General features: G+C 31.0%; 1 protein-coding gene across 1 annotated transcript; it reads left to right on the forward strand.

The window, feature by feature from the left end:
- Positions 1-202: 202 nt before the first annotated feature.
- On the forward strand, positions 203-19,078 carry LOC134680899 (thioredoxin reductase 2, mitochondrial-like). Its single transcript, XM_063540188.1, has 17 exons — positions 203-306; positions 2,463-2,528; positions 3,034-3,090; positions 5,247-5,391; positions 6,044-6,118; positions 7,555-7,633; positions 8,480-8,542; positions 9,983-10,053; positions 10,352-10,371; positions 11,161-11,252; positions 12,017-12,188; positions 13,094-13,239; positions 13,774-13,869; positions 14,797-14,889; positions 15,520-15,591; positions 16,195-16,289; positions 17,042-19,078. Exons 1-17 carry the CDS (start codon positions 222-224, stop codon positions 17,163-17,165), a joined length of 1,551 nt encoding a protein of 516 aa, XP_063396258.1. The 5' UTR covers positions 203-221; the 3' UTR covers positions 17,166-19,078.
- Positions 19,079-20,167: the final 1,089 nt, after the last annotated feature.

Consider the following 20,167-nt stretch of genomic DNA (forward strand, 5'->3'; position numbering starts at 1 on the left):
ATTTCAATATGATAAAAAAAGATATTAATTTATTTCTGTCCGTATATTAAAAAAAATGCTTATTTCTTGACATTTAATAAAAAAAAAATATTCCAGTCTCGTATAGGGGTCCTTGGATAAAATCATTCCCCTCGAGCAAATGCGCTGCACGATGATATTTGGATGTTTGTTGAATTTCGCGGACTTTTAACATTGTGGAATTGGGTTGTCTCCCATGAAAGATGTCTGCGCCCATAAGACGATGTTACAAAATAATAAGAATAGCTGTAATACCCAAATCACGGCAATATTCATCCACCGTGTCTGGTATATATCAAATAATTTAATATGCTGTAAACTAGTACAGAAAATTGTGGTGAACAATTACTGCGTTATGAAATGCAGATGTTGTCAAGGTCAATCCCCCTTTTCCTATTGATTAAACTAGTTCCTGGAAATGGGGGTTATCTCCCATTATTGAAAAACAAGAAATATGTATTGAAAATGATTAAAATGTTATTTCTAATTGTGCTGTCATGGTGCAACAGATCAACTACCAGTCTTTCTTATGTCAGAGGCAAAAAAAGGGGGGCGTCTTTGGTCCCCGTTTATTATATTTATTATTATCATGGTCATACGTCTAAGTTGTCTTATCCTTATTTAAAAATCTGTCCCTTTGACCCAAGAATCTGTCCTGCTTGAGCTTTTAATGTCATACAACAATCACTTTTCCATTGTGGCATCAGATAATTTCTATTATGACCTCAGAACTTTGATGATAAATGTCCAGGAATGGTGAATTAATAGTGAAAAGGTGTATTGTTATATTGGAAACGGTCCAAAAACTTCTTGAAAGAGCAAGATTTGATTTTACCATTAATGTCCATCAATACAATTTGACAAAATTGATTTTTGTTAAGGTTCATCATAACAAATGGACAAATATGGCTGTATTTTCACCTCAAAAACTACTCTGTGTACAGACTTACCTGTGCTCTTTGGAAAGTTTTAATGCCTAGCATCCACTAGATATATAAAAGTTAAATGCATTTTGTGTTTAAGAAAAATAAAACCTTTCTTGGTTTTTTGTGGGCATTTTTTTTCCTTTCTGCAGAGGGTGCAAAAATAAACAAACACCTGAATTACTTTGATACTGTCCACTCACTTACTCAGATAAACTCTTTAACTCACCTGTAGTTGTGAAGATACCTAGTGTCCATGTCAATTAAGGACAGTGAAAACAATACAAACCCTTTTTTTACCTGAGGGAGCATCTCATAGTTGTACCACAACTTAGTCATTTTTCACACCTTTTGCATAAAGGAAAAAAAATGCCCATCAAAATCCAAAAGAGATTTTATCTTTCTGAAACACAAAATGCATTTAACTTTATTATATCTAGTGGATGCTAGGCATTAAAACTTTTCCAACTTTACAGGTAAGTCTGCACTCAGAGTAATTTTTGACATGTAAATACAGCCATATTTGACCGTTCGTTATGATGAACCTTAAGAAAAATAAAATATTTTAATTTGAGAGATATAATATATAATATGTATAAAATTGAGAATGGAAATGGGGAATGTGTCAAAGAAACCACAACCCGATCAAAGTAAAAAACAACAGCAGAAGGTCACCAACAGGTCTTCAATGTAGCAAGAAATTCATGCACCCGGAGGCGTCCCTCAGCTGCCCCCTTAACAAATATATACTAGTTCAGTGATAATGAACCCCATACTTATTTCCAAATTGTACACAAGAAACTAAAATTAAAATAATACAAGACTAACCAAGGCCAGAGGCTCCTGACTTGGGACAGGCACAAAAATGCGGCGGAGTTAAACATAATTGTGAGATCTCAACCCTTTCCCTATATATACCTCTAGCCAATGTAGAAAAGTAAACGCATAACAGTACGCACATTAAAATTCAGTTCAAGAGAAGTCCAAGTCTGATGTCAGAAGATGTAACCAAAAAAAATAACGAAATGACAATAATACATATATATATAACATGTATAACAACATGTATGTATTTTTCCTCACTGCAAAAGATGGACAAGGAGGTCAGTCATGCCCTTTACTGTCAGGCATCACACTGTTAAACAATGAATAGGCAATCATGAGAAAAATCCATACTGGGTATCCCAATACTGGTAATTAGTGTTTTTATTATTGTGAAAAATATGACAGGGTAAATTATGATTGCAATAATCAAACATGCTTTTGAAATTTTTTATGTATGATTCAAACAGGGTTGTTCTGAATATTGCAAAAACTGAAATCTCATTTTAGTTGCTATTATTAAAAGCCAGTATTGGTACCTTCGACGTAACGATACAGATACAGATAAATGCATGCAATAATTTCTAAATTTACACTATCAGATAATACACATTCAATTGTTTTTATGTGTGATTACTTAATTTTTATTTCAGTAGGTAGAGCCTTTAACTTTATGATTTAGATGCTATTACATTATAGGTAGAGATGTGTATGACTTGGTTGTTATTGGTGGAGGATCTGGTGGATTAGCATGCTCTAAAGAAGGTATGGTCCCAATGATATCAGGGAGAATTTATAACCATTATCCTAACAATATGAATTAGAATTGTATTACGATTGGAATCCAAAGATGTCAAGACACTGTGGCGATATAGCCTTTTTGTGATAATGCGGCGTAAAGCAACCAACTATCAATCAATCAAAGATGTCAAAAAATATTTATTTCTGTCATTCTGTTATTCACCTAAGAATCATTTGATGACTGGAAGCATTAGTGTGAAAACTAGTTATAAGCATTTTGAGTTTTTTTAATGTTTAAACACTCAACATGCTTAAAAGAATAAGAAACTCAACATTTTGAAAAAAGGCAAGCACATGCATAATATAGGAATGACACATGCAGTTATGCTTCTATTTTTCTATTTTTCAAATCTTATGACAATGTTGTTAAAGAAAATACTTTGAACAGTTTTTTTATTGGTATTTGAAAAATTTAAACCTCTACTAGTAATTAAGCTTTATAGGGGTAACCTTTATATTTATCTTGTAGCTGCCCATTTTAACAAGAAAGTTGCTGTATTGGATTTTGTAAAACCATCTTCACAAGGTAATATTAATAGCAAGGAGCCTATCTCCTGAATTATTGCAATCCAAATGAAATTTTTCCACAGAGTCATCTCTATGTCAAAAATTTAACTTTTTTCAGTTCTATTGTTTCATATTTCATTTGGTTTGCAATTATTACACATGTTATATGCATCAATATTTTAAATTTACAAAAGTTTAAAGGAAAATTTCAATATTTAGTGGCATGCATATATTTTAATAAAGATTAAACGATAAAATATCCTTATGCATTGAACATGAATTCAATTTTTTTGAGGCTGGTAGTTCAATGGTAAATATGTAACACTCCCAAACGTGTCCTTCCCCCAAAACGTGTCCGATTCCCACAAACGTGTCTTTTCTCCCTAAACGTGTCCAAAATGTACAATATTCCCCAAACGTGTCCGATTTCATAACACCCAAACGTGTCCGATAAATGTTATTCGCCAAAATGTGTCCAATATTTAACGCTAGAACGTCTCACGTCTTATAGCGTTACTACATGTAAGTCCTAAATAGAATCGCTGATAACGTTAACTTTACGGCAATTCTATGATGGTGACACAGGTGACAAACTTTTTATTTATCAGCTTTAGCTAATTAAATGTAGGTTTTAAATGAATATCATTATTCCAAATTTGATCTGTAATTGTTAATTATCTTTTGACTGAAATTGTGTATTGTTCAGTTGCAAGTATTTCATACTCATTTAGAGCGAACCTACACTGAATAATTATAGAGTTGAATTAATCGGTAACTTTGTAAATTATTTTGTACTTATAAACTCCGTTGATGCTTTTTATATTTATCCGAATATTGCATGGCGGGCGTTAAGCAGCATTCTTTTGATTATTTTTTTTTGTTAATAGTTCTCCATCTGAATGTGTGTGTATTTCAAAACCTCATCAAATCATCAACTATCATCAACTGGTTATCCGTTTTTTTTTTTAATAAATTTTAGGTTTCCAGTATCACTAAAGACACACGATCAAGAGACATAACGTCCAGTGCCAATTATTTCATGCATTGGTTTTGTAGATTCTTTTTATTAATATAAATAGTATGTGATCAACGCTGGTTATTACCGAAATTTTGTTACCGAAATTGCAAATTTAATTTGTACTGTATAAATTAACTTTAGACTGTTGATAGCGTATTTCCAGTTGCAAGTATTTCATGCATATTTAGAGAACATACATGTTTTAATGATTTTACTGTTCTATATTGTTTAAGTTAACTTTAAAATGATGATTGCGTATTGTCCAGTTGCAAGTATTTCATGCATATTTAGAGAGAACATAGGTTAGAAGTTTTTATTTTTACATTTGTACTGTATAAATTTACTTTAGACTGTTGATCCTCCAGTAGCCGGTGTTTCACAATATTTAGAGAGAACAAATTTTAATGTGCAGAGAAAGGGACACTTTCATCCGTTAACTGTACAGTTTAACTAAATATGTTTGCTTCCTATTTACATACGACATAGCCGAAATGACGCCCCCACTTTACCAAGTTTTTCGGCCGGTTTGAAAAAGTACCTTATCTATATTTTAATTAAATGGTAAAATTAGTATAAATTAGTATTAATGGAATAGCACTAACCAAATAACGCTTGATATGGACACGTTTTTTGGCATTGGACACGTTTGGGCGTTTATACAAATCACACGCTTTGGCAATGTTTTGATCTAGACATCTTTTGCAGTTCAGAGACGTCAACATGGACACGTTTGGGGGAATCGGGCATGTTTGGGGGGAAGGACACGTTTCTGAATGTTACAAATATATTATGAACAGTCTGATATTTTTCATGGAACAGTTCGCTAAAATACAAAAGGCACTTTATGTGTAGCTCTAATTGAATTTTTAATGTGAGTCGAGTGATAATACCATAAGTGTATAACTTATTTTTAAGAGGCCAGCTGAAGCCTGTCCTTGTGTCCAATATTATCTTGCTGTGTTGAATACCAATAAGGGTACTAGGGATGTTTTCTGCTCTTTGGTTGGGTTGCTGTCTCTTTGACACATTCCCTGTTTCCTTTCCCAATTCTATATATACCTGAATATTAAGTGAAATTTTCACTGATATTTCTGAAATCTTGTTTATTTTATGTTTTAAGATATTAGACATTTCACTATGTTCACTTCTGTTTCTAGGTACAAAATGGGGCCTGGGAGGAACCTGTGTAAATGTGGGATGTATACCCAAAAAGTTGATGCACCGTGCTGCATTGTTAGGGGAATCTATCCAGGATGCCAGTGTGTTTGGATGGAATGTTTCTACAGACGTAAAGCTTGACTGGTAAGTTTATACATAGGACCATTGGAATGGAGGAGTCTAATGGTGAATAATATTAACAGGCAGTCTATTCAACATGTCTGTGTGCTCAAAATTTTGGATGGAATGTGTTAAAAGATGTGTAGATTGATTGGTGGGTGTAAATAGGGGTCAACATTAAAAATTCAAGGTCTTCTATGCAATATATATATGCTTGTGTGTATATAAAAAAAGAATCACTCATCACTTTACATCTAGAAAAGTAGTAGATTTAAAGCTTCTAAAAATTGGATCTTTCTTCCTATTCAATTATAACATCTTTGTTCCTACTGTTAATACACAAGACTTTAATTTTCCTATTTGATTTTAAAGTTATGTAAATCACCATGACAAAGTTTAGACAATATACAGCAACTTATAACTTGATATGTACATATAAAGCAACTTGCATTTTACAACCTCACTACGCACCTCTGCTATTACCAATATTTAATGTTGCTCCCTTGCACTGATACAAGGCACCAAAACTACATCAGAACATAAGATATATTTCCTACAAAATGTTGCATTATTTGTTTTTAAACAAAAGAAAACTATCCATATTGCAGATTTTGAGTTGCCATGGGAATGCTTGAGAATAGTCCTTTACATTGCTTGATTTTTACTTTTTCTACAGGAATAAGATGTCTGAGCTAGTACAGAATTATGTAAAATCTTTAAACTGGGGCCACAGAGTACAATTGAAAGACAAGTAAGTATATTATTTCAGCTTTTCACAGCCATTTTCTCTATTACTGGTACTCTAATAGATCTGATCAAATGTGCATTCATTATTATAATTCAAGGGGGACAATTTTTGATTGACTTTTTAGACTAAAACACAAATTTAAATGTTCATTGAAGCATACATTTTTCTATTGTATACTAAGGCTTGTATGCAGATTTAAGATTTGCAAATCCATGAATTCAAATATCCACAAAAATATTATTTTTCCGCTTTCAACAAAATGTTTACCAGGTTAAAAAAAAAAGGAATGCACAGTAATCTGGATAATTCAATAATCATTTGTTTATGTGTTAGGATTTTTCTTGAAATTTTTTGAATTACTAAGATTGTTGTAGCATTTTTTTTATTTCAACAGGTAGTCAATTTCTGAATAACTACTATATCACTCTCCCTGGAGTTAAATGATAGAAGGATTATTGATTTCTAGAGAAACAGACTTTAAGTGCTAACTAATAACTGCACTATAATGTAGTTTTTGTTCAGAACAAAGTAATTTGTATGTATATACAATGTCAAAACATATTTTGTTTCTATTATTAAATTGAGAAATGAAATGGGGAATGTTACAAAGAGACAACCCAACCAAAGAGCAGAAAACAGCTGCTACACACAATGAACTGACTGACCGCCCGGTGGGTCGGAAATCAAATGTTGTCCTTGCATTAACTCATGAACCGTTCAACCAAAGCTTTTAAAATTTCAATATGTTGTTACTGACAACTAAATGAAGGTCAAGTTCAATAATGGCGATTTTGACTTTTACTGTTCAGGAGTTATAGTTCTTGAAAGATTCAAAAATGGTGTTTCCAGTCATGTCCGTGCATTTTCTCATGAACCATTCAACCAAAGCTTTTCAAATTCTAATATGTTGTTACTGATGACAAAATAGAGGTCAAGTACAATAATGACAATTTTGACTTTTACCGTTCAGGAGGTATGGTTCTTGAAAGATCGTAAAATGATGTTTCCATTCATGTTGTTGCATTTACTCATGAACCATTCAATCTAAGCTTTTCAAATTTTATTATGTTGATACTGATGACAAAATAGAGGTCAAATTTGATATTGACGATTTTTCACTTTCACCAATCATCAGTAATGGTTCTTGTGATATTGCCAGGACACAAATAAATGTTAATAAATCCAGTTTGCTGTCATTGTGACAGCCTCTTGTTACTTTTCTAGACCATGGTATCTATAACTATATATATCTATTATTGATAACTAAGACACACAATAAAAAACCTACACAGGATGAACACTAAAACTAGGGAAAAGGGGCTCATTCTTTAAAAGGTCAAAATGTCCTCATTACAAAAAGAAGCTCTAAAAGATGTCTTTAATATGCAATGTTCTCTCATTGTACATTTATAGTCTAATCAAAATTAATTTTATTTCAGAAATGTAGAATATATCAATGCTTATGGAACATTAGTAGATGCCAATACCATTAAATATGTAGATAATAAAGGAATAGAGGTATGTATAAACTTATTTTTTTAAAAGTACCTGGTTTGTCAGATACTGACAGATACTATGCAGGGGTTTCAATTATAATCTTGAAGACTTTGAAAAACAGAAAACACTATGGCAAAAGGAAACAGGAAAATACTAAATATTGCAATTCAAAGACAGACAATTTTTTGGTGTTTGTATCATATTTCTTTAAAACCACAAAAGTTGAATAGAAACTGTAAACAGCATATTAAAATAATCAACAAAAAAAGATCAACATAAATAGAATTGTGAATTGATTACTTTATATGAAAATTATATCCCTCAAATGATATGACTGGTGATTTTGTTTTTATTTATTTGTAATTTTCTTGAAAATTATAAAAATGGACGTCTTAGAGAAGCTAATTTTTGCAAAAGTTATCAGCATAATAATATCCACAAAAAAACCAGCATAGCTAAAATGGTCAAAAATCAAACATAAAATAAATACCAGTACTCTTAAGATTTATCTGTGAAAGATGCCTACCACTGTTACTTTTAAAGTCTTATCATTTTATTACTACACATATTTACCAGGTGAGTACTGTAAATTCTGAAATTATTGTGATGTACATTTATAATGTGGATGTTTTTATTATTGCGAAAATAATACAGGATTATAATCGCAATAATTTAAATTCTCCTTTTGAAATTTTATGTATTAATTAAACATGATTTTTTTTCAAAATCACAAAAATTAGAATCACATTTCAGTCCAAAATGACAAGTCGTAATAATAGTCGCACACAATAATTTCTGAATTTAAAGTATTTCAAATTTCTATAGCTTCTTGTTATTATCAATATTCTAGTTTTTTTATTATTGTAGAGGCTGTTGACAGCCAAGAATATTGTGATAGCTTCAGGAGGAAGACCACATATTCCAGAGGAGGTAAGTTCTAAATAAGGAGCAAAAAATTAATATGAAAGTATTGATGCCATGTAGTTTTAAAAAAAAATCTTGCTAAATATGCAAGTTTTATACTAATAGGATATTTGCCTCACAGATGTAGAATATCTTTCATTCTTGTAATAAATGCATTATTTTTATCAATTTAATTTTGTGTCACTATCATTATCAAAATGAATCTACAAGAATTGCATTGAATTTTTTGACATTGTTTTTCTTGTAGGTTTTGCCTTTACTTTCACTTTCAACTTCTATTTATAGCCTCAATAGGTGCTTATATAAAACTTCAATTAACATTCTTTCTATGAGGAATACACTTAATTTCATACATCAAAGAATGAAATTGTTTTGAGATTACATGCATGAATATGTTGCATTGAAGTTAGAAATTTGTTAAGCCTCGGTCACATCTTACCAGATAGCTCGAACAGACAAATAATGGATAACTTATTTTCAATCCGTTTATGTTCGTTAGACGTCCGTCCATATCGGTTTCATGTCCCTTTAGCGTCCATTTTATCCATCCACATCCATTCTATTTGTTGAAAAATTTTGAGCATGTTCAAAACTTTGAATGTCCGTTAGGCGTCCGTTTTGTACAGTACTTGTCCATTTCGTTTCCATTTCGTATTCGTTCCTTGTCCTTTAAACATCCCTTGGAGGTCTGGTAGACAAATTCAACAACTGATGTCTACCAGACGTTTAACAGATAAAACAGATGTCAAACAAATGTGAAACATACTTCTACCTGACGAATAATGGATAAAACGAATGATGAACGGATCTGAAACGGATAAATGCCAACTGAAAATTTCGCGTCAGAAAAAACAATTATTAGTATGTCAGATTTCTTGAGTGTCATGAATTCTTATTTTTCATAATTGATCTTAAAGTAAGTGCATGTCTCCACTATCAAGCAGCTCCTATTCAGGCCAGACACTACTCTTTGGTGGCATTTTGAAGAACAAGCCAAAACCAGTTACACAGAAACTTTTGAATATTTATGCGATTTACGTGTATTATTATTGTCACCTTTAAATTTTCTGTATATCTTGTTCATCCGTTTTATCCAGTTTGCTTCCGATAGGTGTTCTTTTTATGGGGTACTCGTCCGTTGGATTATGTTCGACATTCGTTCTGTCCAGTACCTTTCTTGTTCTCATAGGTTGCATATTCTGTGTGTGTCAGTTATGCATTCGTTACACATCCATTATATTCTGTCAGCACATCAACAGACTCCCAACGGATAACAATTTTGCCAACGGACAACTATTGTGCTATCCGGTAAGGTGTGATCAAGGCTTTAGAAATTAAACATTTGTTTTCAAAAACATTCATCTTTATATTGTTCAGATGAATTACTAATATAAATCCTTTTGCCATAACAAGTCATTGATTAATAGTATACATTTTTTTCTGTAGATTCCAGGAGCATTAGAACACAGTATTACCAGTGATGATATATTTTGGTTAACAAAACCACCAGGAAAGACGTAGGTACAATATGTATATAAAATTTGTCAAAACCATTTCATATCAAGTATCTATAAAAGTGCTACCCTAAATAGAATGAACCCACCATGTTTATTTTTACAAATTCCTTTTTAATACCATTTCATAGTTCATTTTATTATGAATTTGCTCAAACACAAAACCCCCAAATTGAAATTATATATGGACCAAATTTAGCCTTTTTCAATGTATCTTTTTTTTTAAAGATTTTTTTTGTTAAATTTGCAACTGTTTCAAACAGTTATCCAGCATTATATTTCTAGTATTTTTATTTTGCAGATTAGTAATTGGTGGAAGTTGTATCCTTTTATTTTGATAGTAAATTGTAAAAATGTTGAAGATATAGTGACCATATGATTTACAATTTTTTCAGTTTATTATAAATCCAAATGCTGATTTATAAATTGTTATTTGGATGGAAAGTTGTCTCATTGGCACTCACACCACATCTTCCTATATCTACATATAACATAGACTCTGGTTAGATATCATTACATTGGTTAATTCTTGTAATGAACAAAACGTCATATTTATAATTGGATGAACTGTCACTTTGCTCTCTTGTTTAATTTTAGCATTGCTCTTTGACTTTCATTGACCAGAGCACTGACCAGCAGATGAAAAAATTCAAAGCTACGTCTTGTTAAAAGTGTCTGGCGAATAGGTGAAAGGTTGCTGTTGATTTTCATTGGTGGACAAATATTATTGAAAAATATTTATACATTTTTCACTGCTTAAAAGATTTTTCAGATTTTGTGTATCATTTCTGAAAATGATTTGTAAACTGATCTTTAATAGATTATTTTTGAAGTATTTGTGAAATATAATTGCATTTTTGCACTATTTCATAACTTTTTTCTTCAAATTCACCTTTTCAGAATCTAAAGGACTATGGGTAATCTCATTGTTCGTACACCAAAAAAAAGATAATGTAACCTCATTGGCTGAATTTCAATTGTTTAGAAAGTTTTAAACCAATCCTAACATTTTGGTGTACACTTTTGGAAATATTACCCAGAATGCATTAGATTCTGAAACGGTGAATTGTAAGTCTTGACTTTTCTGCAAATACCTTGACTTTAAAACAGATATAGCCTTGGAGTGTGGGGGATTTCTGACAGGAATGGGCTTTGATACAACTGTAATGGTCAGATCTATATGTCTACGACATTTTGACCAGGTATGTATATTTTTTTAATATCAGTTTATTGAACTAGTTTTGGAGTCTTGACCTAATTTCACGATCCACTGAACATAGAAAATGATAGAGAGATTTGGGCATCTATGTACTATGGACACAGCCTTGATTATATATATTTTAAAATTTGAAAATCATGCTGGAGCAGAAGTCAATGTTTACAATGCCTCTAGTATACCAGGTGGGTTGCCGCAGGCGCGGAATCAGAGGGGGAGTTTCAGGGTTGGAACCCCCCTTTTTTTGGACGATCAATGCATTTGAATGGAAACAAGTAGTTGGAACCACCCTTTGTCCTGGGTTAGGAACCCCTCCTTTTTAAAATGGCTGGATCCGCCCCTCATGGGTGATGAAATATTCTCATGAAACTTCACACCCAATTGCCATGACAGTTTGAGGAATTGATAAAAACAGTTTCTGTGGAGACTTTGCTTTACAAAAAGAAAAGTATTTAGATCAAGGCATTCTATTGTTCAATATTATGTTAATAGATATAGGAAGATGTGGTGTGAGTGCCAATGAGATAACTTTCCATCCAAATAACAATTGGCTCACACCCAACCAGCAAGCTATAAAGGGCCCCAAAATAACTAGTGTATTACCATTCAAACGGGAAAACCAACGATCTACTCTATATAAAAAAAAATCCAGGGAGAATCAGCTTTCTATTTCTGTTTGTTAGCTTTGCTTTCTGTGAAAATTGTGAAATGTGTGAAAATATGCATCTGAATATTTTATGTTTATTGTAGCAAATGGCAAGGCTTATAGCAGATTATATGGAAAATCATGGAACAAAATTTCTGAAAAAGTGTCGTCCACAAAAAATAGAAAAATTAAGTGATGGAAGATTAGAAGTATCTTACACAGATAAGAAAGGAAACACAAGTTCTGATATATATGACACAGTATTAATGGCTGCAGGTAGGTTTACCTTTCCTGCGGCAATGTTGGTATAAAAAAAAACATGACAAAACTGAGATACTTAAAACAAATGCCAATAACAACGATCAACTATATATCCTTCCTATTCTTTTTCTCACATGTATAAAAAAGAAGATGTGGTATGATTGCCAATGAGACAACTATCCACAAAAGACCAAAATGACACAGACATTAACAAGTAAAGGTCACAGTACGGCCTTCAACAATGGAATCCTTAAGTCATTTGTAGACATATTCTAAGGTCAAGTAGGGTTTGCTTTAGTTCAATGAGGCCAATGGCATTCATTGAAGTATATCTTTTTGATACAGTAAAGGAAGGTTTTGACCAGTAACGACTTTACTTTAACAATTGTGTTGCCAAATAACAGTGAAATGAAGAAATCCAATCTGAATTCTCTTTTATTAAGGTGGTACCCAACACCTCAACTAAAACTAATTTGGCTCGTTTGATTTTCTTAAAATTTTGACAAAGTATTTACTTTGACCCTTTGACAAAAATTTCAAAAAATTTGAACCAACCCGTTTAATCAGAAAAATTACACTGGTTAGATAGCAGTTTGACAAACACTTATTTTGATCATTGAGAAGCTCAATATTTCCTTAACAACACATTAAAACATTCTGCTGATTTTACAGAGTTATCTCCCTGTAGTGTTAGGTTCCACCTTAATTAATTAGTAAACAACTTGATATATAAAGCTGATCAAAATGGAAAGAGATAAAAAGGAAATAAAGTTTACATTGAGGATTAGCATCATAAAAAGAAAAACACCTAGAATGGACTTCAATTCATTTTGAGAAAATAGGTACAACATTTTTAACCCATAATCTGTTTGTTATTTCACTTTGCAAAGAAAACTATCATTATACTGTTTTTATTGTAGGCAGGAAACCAGAAACATCAGGGATAAACTTAGAATCAGTTGGTGTTAAAACAGATCCAGAAACCAATAAAATAATAGGAAACTATGAGAATGACCATGAAAGAAGTTCTGTGTCAAATATTTATGCTATTGGAGATGTCTTACATGTAAGTTTGAGGGATTTATTGAAAACAAAACTTATTCAAAGAGAAAAATTACACCATGCTTTTGTATAAAGATGAATGGTTGTTCCTTAATTTAACCTCAATTTAAAAACTTGAGGCATTGAAATGAAAATGTGTAAAAATATCTTTATATTTGTGATTTCATGAAACATGTATGGCCCCTTTTTCACAAGTTCACAACAGCTTCATTTTTACTATCAGCACAGAAACTTGATTAAGTTTCAGAATTTTGTAGATAAATAATCAAAACACCTGGTTATGGAAAGTAATCAATAAGAATAGATACGAGTTTGTATATGTTTATAAAAAAGAAGATGTGGTATGATTGCCAATGAGACAACTATCCACAAAAGACAAAATCATTAACAACTATAAGTCACCGTACGTCGTTTTCTCTAAATACCACAAAATTATAATCAAATATAAAATTACAGAAACAATAACAATTTGTATATATGAAGAAAAATAGCATTATATTTGGGTTTGAAATATTTGAAAGTGAAAATACCTTTTCAGGATAGACCAGAACTGACTCCAGTGGCCATAAAAGCTGGACGATTGTTGGCTGAGAGACTGTTTAATGGATCAAAAGTGAAAATGGATTATGATAAAGTATTAAGTTATTCTTATCTCCCTTGCTTTATAATGCTTTATATAAGTTTCAGATTTACCAAGTAAATGACCAAATTATACTAAATTTAATCGTAAAATGACTTTCATTAGACATGCCAACTTTATTTTAATACTTCAAATAGAAAATATATTTGACTTACCAATGTCAGTCAAATTTTGAAAGAATGATTTAAAGTTTAAACATTCAGCAAGCATCTGTCATATCAAATATCCTAGCAGTTTCATTTACTAGTGATCTTGTGGGCCAATACATTTAAAATTTCTTCATGGAAGATAATTGGTCACATTAAAAACAAATTGCAAAAATTTCTAAATTAAGAACAGTTATTATAGTCCCCAATAAGGACGTGTATAATTTTTTTTGTTTAGTCAGGTCTGCATTCTTTGATAGGTGATGGATTGCATCAGGACTTATCTCTATTAAATATGCCAAACCATGAGACATCCTTCCTTAACCCTTTCCTCCATAATGATGCTTTTTGCCGCCACCCCCTTTACTCCATAATGACACCTGTGTAGTGCCTCAGTTGAAACGTCTTACCTATGAAAAATCTGTATATCAGACCTAATAAAATTTGTATTTGTTATAAAAAGGATATTCAAGAGAATATCTGACTGGAAATTCATTGATTAAATTAAATCCTATTTTGCAATGCATTGATACTTTAAACCTGATGATTTTTTTATTGAAAAAATCCTATGCAAATTAAGTATGTACAAAACAAATGTCAATGGAGGAAAGGATTAACTTTAATGTTTTTAGCTAAGATAATAAGTGCACAGTAGATAACAGTATATCTCGTTTTAGCTATTATTTTAGTTTTAATTGTAAAAATTAAATTCAAATAGAATTGTATGCTTTTATTTTAAAACAAACTAAGTGTTAACACCAAGCTACTTTTTCAGATACCTACCACTGTGTTCACACCATTAGAATATGGAGTTGTTGGCTTATCTGAGGATGAGGCTATACAGAAGTTTGATGAAGATAGTATTGAGGTAAATCTAAAATCAAAATACTTTTGACAAAAGTGAAAATTATGGTTTGTTAGTCCTAGATACTCTTGAAGATTTATGAAAGAAAAGAACCAAAATCAGGAATATATATATCTTACAAAAGTTCAGAGAATTCAATTGGTCATTTGGTATTATAGATTTATGGCTTATTGTTCTAAAATTGCTTTTAATAAGCTGTATAAGGTCTAGTGACAATTAAATACATTATATATATTCAGGATGGGCACATGATAATGAGATATGAATATTAACCTTGTTTGATACTAGATTGACATGCTTATCTAGATTTTTAAAATGCTTGTACACATAAGAAAAAGTCTGCAGAAAGACATTTCACTGTACCTGGACACATTATTTTTACATTTTAGACTCTTATTTGATCTTACTCCTAAATGCTATGTGTTTAGTGACGAAGCAACTACCAATTCTTTAATTTGAACCTGCAGCGGTATATATAAAAATGTTAGCAATATACAATATGTTTGTTAAAAGTATCTTATAATCAGTAAGATGCAATTATTACACAGCCCATTAGATATCTAATATGATATTTACATAGTCAGTAAATAAATAAAGATCATCAATTTTTCCATTCAATTCTTTTGATTCTAGGTTTATCATGCATTTTACAAACCACTTGAATTTGCTCCAGTTGGGAGAGATGTGTCACAGTGTTATATAAAGGTATGTTATATAAATTAATGAATTAGCTGTAGATTTTAAATTTTTTCTATACAACATTGTACAAGGTAACAATTACATTAGATGTATGTTTCAATGTGATACTTTATTCAGATTGGCTAACAGCACATCACGTGTTATTGCTTAAGCAGTTGCATCACTCAATGAAATTTTTCATTCAGGATGACACTTGGTCCCACAATAAAGTGCACAGATGAATATAAAAAAAAACATTTATAAAATTCGTGTTTTCATGATCATAGCTAAATAATGTAATTATAAGTATTGAATGCTTCTTTTTGTAACTTCATAGGGTTGTAAAAGAGCTGACCGTGTGCACATTTTTAGAATGAAGTGCTTCTGCGCATTATGCAAAATGTACTTCGGTCAACAATTTTACACCCCAATGAAGTTACAAAAAGAAGCATTCAATTCTTAAATGCAATACAAATGAACAAAAGATATATCTTGTAAATATATAATGATGTGAATCTAATGGCACGTTTTTACTTTACGAAGAAGTTCCCTCTATATATCATTTCGTTTTTAAACAGCACTTGACAATTTTAAGGTTTTATCAGCTGCTTTTATGTTTTACTATTTTAGGTTATTTGTATGAGAGATGGAGGAAAAGTGTTAGGTATACATTTTCTGGGACCAAATGCTGGAGAGGTTATACAAGGCTTTGCTGCAGCAGTAAGGCAAGTAAAATATTATAGATGTTTTGTTATACTTAAAGTTGTGATCTAAAAATGTCTTAGTAACATATGAGTTAATATAAAAAAAAGTATCTGTTTGATGTATTTCAGGTGATACCTAACACTATAGGGAGATAACTCTGTAAAATCACCAGAACGTTTTAATGACATTGTGTTCTAAAGGGAATATTAAGCTTCTCAATGATCAAAATAAGTGTTTGTCAAACTGTTATATAACCAGTGTAATTTGTCTGATAAAACGGTTGGTTCAATTATTTTGATTTTTTTACATTTTTGTCAAAGGGTCAAAGTAAATTTTTTGTCAAAATTTTAAGAAAATTAAACGAGCTAAATTAATTTTAGTTCAGGTGTTAGGTACCACCTTAAACTAATAATTACAAGGAGTCCTTTCATTTCAAGTACTATAATATGCTGTATGTAACAAAAAGACATAAAAAGAACCACAGAACTATAGGTCCAAAATTGTGACAGTCCAGGTATTTGCTGGTATTTTGCAGCCAAAATCCTATTAAAACATTCATATACAGTTTTTCTGGCTCCCATAATTGATCAATAAAATATGTTTAAACTTGACCACTTTTCATACCAATACATTCCAATAATAAGGACAACAAAAAGAGGAAAAAAATTGAAGTAAAATTGATGAGTATTAGAACTTTTAAAAAGTCATGCTGTAACTTTGTAAGATAACTTTTATATTTTCATATACCTATAAAATCAGTTTATGTTTTCAGGTGTGGAATTTCTTGGCATGACTTGTCCAGAACTGTAGCAATTCATCCAACTAGTGCTGAGGAAGTGGTCAAAATGACCATTAATAAAAGGTCAGGCCTTGACCCTACTGTCACTGGTTGCTGAGGTTAAAGTTCACTCCTTTTACTATTTACTATCCTCTGATAATGTGCGAATCTCTTAAGTGTGTATTAGGAAAATGTTTTTAAGTATTTTTGTATGAGGTATGCAAATGGTTTTTATATGTGCATGAACAAGAATTTAAAAGAGATATTTTATATGAAGTTAATTTAAAAGTATGAATAGGATGATGCATGTTGTGTATTGTATATAAGACAAAGCAATTACCTTATTTTTATTATGCCCCACCTACGATAGTAGAGGGGCATTATGTTTTCTGGTCTGTGCCTCCGTTTGTTCGTCCGTTCTTTCGTCCCGCTCCAGGTTAAAGTTTTTGGTCGAGGTAGTTTTTGATGAAGCTGAAGTCCAATCAATTTGAAACTTAGTACACTTCTTGCTTATGATATGATCTTTCTAATTTTAAAGCCAAATTAGAATTTTGACCCCAATTTCACGGTCCACTGAACATAGAAAATGAAAGTGGGAGTTTCAGGTTAAAGTTTTTGGTCAAGGTAGTTTTTGATGAAGTTGAAGACCTAACAACTTGAAACTTAGTACACATGTTCCATATGGTATGATCTTTCTAATTTTTATGCCAAATTAGATTTTTTACCCAATTTCACGGTCCATTGAACATGGAAAATGATAGTGCAAGTGGGGCATCCGTGTACTTAGGACACAGTCTTGTGTACATTGCTTCAAAACCTGTTTTAAGGACAGACAGAGCAATGGACTGTTGCCTGCCATCTGTTTATTTATGTATTTTATTTATTTCAACCATTAAAAGATAAAGCAATCTGATTAAAACTAGATCTTTCACTTTGTTTATTGCTTTTATAAGATCTGAAACCAACCTTTATTTGAACAAAAGCAATCATGCAATAAAAAATTAAATGGGGCTAAAATTTGTGTCTACTTCTATTAAATTTTGTTGTAACACTGAAAATTTGAGTCACATTTATATACTGTTATATACATTTATAGTCAAAGTTTGACAGAGTGTATATACTGTCCAGAAGTAGTGGCTTTTGAATAATTGGGGGAAAAAACATTAAAATATCCATTGTACAAAAACATTTGTTAAAACAATTTGTATGCTGAGTGAGAGGGAAATGTCCAGTTTTTGTGTGATTGTATCTTTTATAATTTAGAACATATGGATGCATGTCATTGTGGATGCTAAAAAGTTGATATAAACTGATTTTTTATCTATTAAAAGACTACTTTTCTTTCAATGGTTCATTAGAACAGGATTCTTGTGTTGTCATTTTGTATTTTGTATAAATACTATTTTTGTATACCTTATTTGATTTACTGTTATCAGAGGATGTGTATTAGGAGTGTATCTTTATTATTATATGTTTATCCTGCATGACAACTTTACCTTAAGGTGCTACCATAGCAACAGGTATAGTTTGATGAAAGGATAATTCAAATTCAGTCAATCAAAATCTATATTTCAATTCATTACTACATTCCTTTATTCTATGTGGATTCATTCATTTGTGAATTATGGATAACTTGCATTTTTGTGGATATTTGATTTTCAAAGTCTGCTTGCAAACCAACAGACAATAGTTTATTCGTTTTGTAGTGACTTTAGTGGTTCACCTGTGCCAAAGGAATCTACCAAAAATTGGTATTCCATGAATAAAGATGAATCCACAGTCTGGATTTCCTCAAAATTTTACAATTTTTTAATCCAATGAACAAATGATTATACAAAAGTATTATTTGATATATTTCAGTTGAGACCACCCTTAGATCTTTGTGATCTAATTTTTTCCAGGTATATGACCATTTATCACATTATTATCATTTTACTGTCTCAAAACCAGTCATTTTGTCATTTTACTGTATATAGTAATTATGAAACAATGTATTTTGAATTATCTGTTATTTAAGAATTGAATGCTTCTTTTTGTAAATTTATTGGGTGGTAAAAGCGTTGACCGAAGTACATTTTGTATGAAGCGCGAAAGCGCTTCATTTTAAAAATGTACGCACAGTCAACGCTTTTACAACCCTATAAAGTTTCAAAAAGAAGTATTCAATACTTATAATTACATTTTTTAAGCTAAAATCATGAAAACACGATTTATATCCAGTTTTATTTAATTCACCTGTGCACTTTTTTGTTGGACCTCGTGTCATCATGCATGATAAATGTTATTGTCTGATGCAATTGTTTACGGAATAACATGTTAGCCAATCAGAATAACGTATTATAATGAAACTTACATCTAATGTAATTATTTAATCATGAACAAATATATAGATTATAAATCAAAATTTCAACATTGTTTAATAATTATGTAAACATGACAAAATTGAATTCTATTTAGCATGTTCAGGTATCAGGAATGTTATTGTTATTCAAAGTTGTGAACTTTTGTTTTACTCAGTCATAAATGTGATAAGACACTACATTTAAATATGACATTTTGTTTATATATGTTTTAATTTTTAATTTTATATCTACTGCGCTGTGTCTACTACTGAATTAAATATATATATTTAGATTAAGATTGTTTCATGTTGTTAGCATTTAGTGGATCTCATTTAAAGATTCTGGCTACGAGAAAAAAGCTTTAACATCTAGAATTTGGTTGGATGTATTTGTCAATATATACCAGTCCTTTCTTAACACAATACTGCTTGTGTATATAAGTGCTTCAATTGATCTGTTCATTCTGAGGAATGATAACCTATTTATTTTATTCCTCATTCCAGCTCTTTGTTTATAATATGTTGCTGCTAGTATTGAGGATTTACTCTCTTGTGTTTAAATATTAAAAGTACATTTATTCAGTTACAACTATTTTTGAAAAATATTGTTTGCAAAGTATTTTTATAGTTATACTCTTTTTCAGAAAATAAAACTTAATTATGAAAGGTTTTTCAATGCAAATGAAATATTTTTGCTTATGACTGATTATTATTGTCAATATCTGTTGAACATCTTTTTATACCTCTTATCTTTTCCTGAGATGATATATACTATTAAA

This window comes from Mytilus trossulus, chromosome 8, assembly GCF_036588685.1.
Source record: "Mytilus trossulus isolate FHL-02 chromosome 8, PNRI_Mtr1.1.1.hap1, whole genome shotgun sequence".
Taxonomy (NCBI): domain Eukaryota; kingdom Metazoa; phylum Mollusca; class Bivalvia; order Mytilida; family Mytilidae; genus Mytilus; species Mytilus trossulus.

Excerpts from the sequence above, each read along its gene's own strand:
- LOC134680899 (XM_063540188.1), top strand. The coding sequence starts at position 222 with ATGTCTGCGCCCATAAGACGATGTTACAAAATAATAAGAATAGCTGTA. Across the intron at positions 2,529-3,033 it reads ATTAGCATGCTCTAAAGAAG|CTGCCCATTTTAACAAGAAA; the intron begins GTATGGTCCCAA and ends TTTATCTTGTAG. Across the intron at positions 10,372-11,160 it reads ATTAGTAATTGGTGGAAGTT|ATATAGCCTTGGAGTGTGGG; the intron begins GTATCCTTTTAT and ends ACTTTAAAACAG.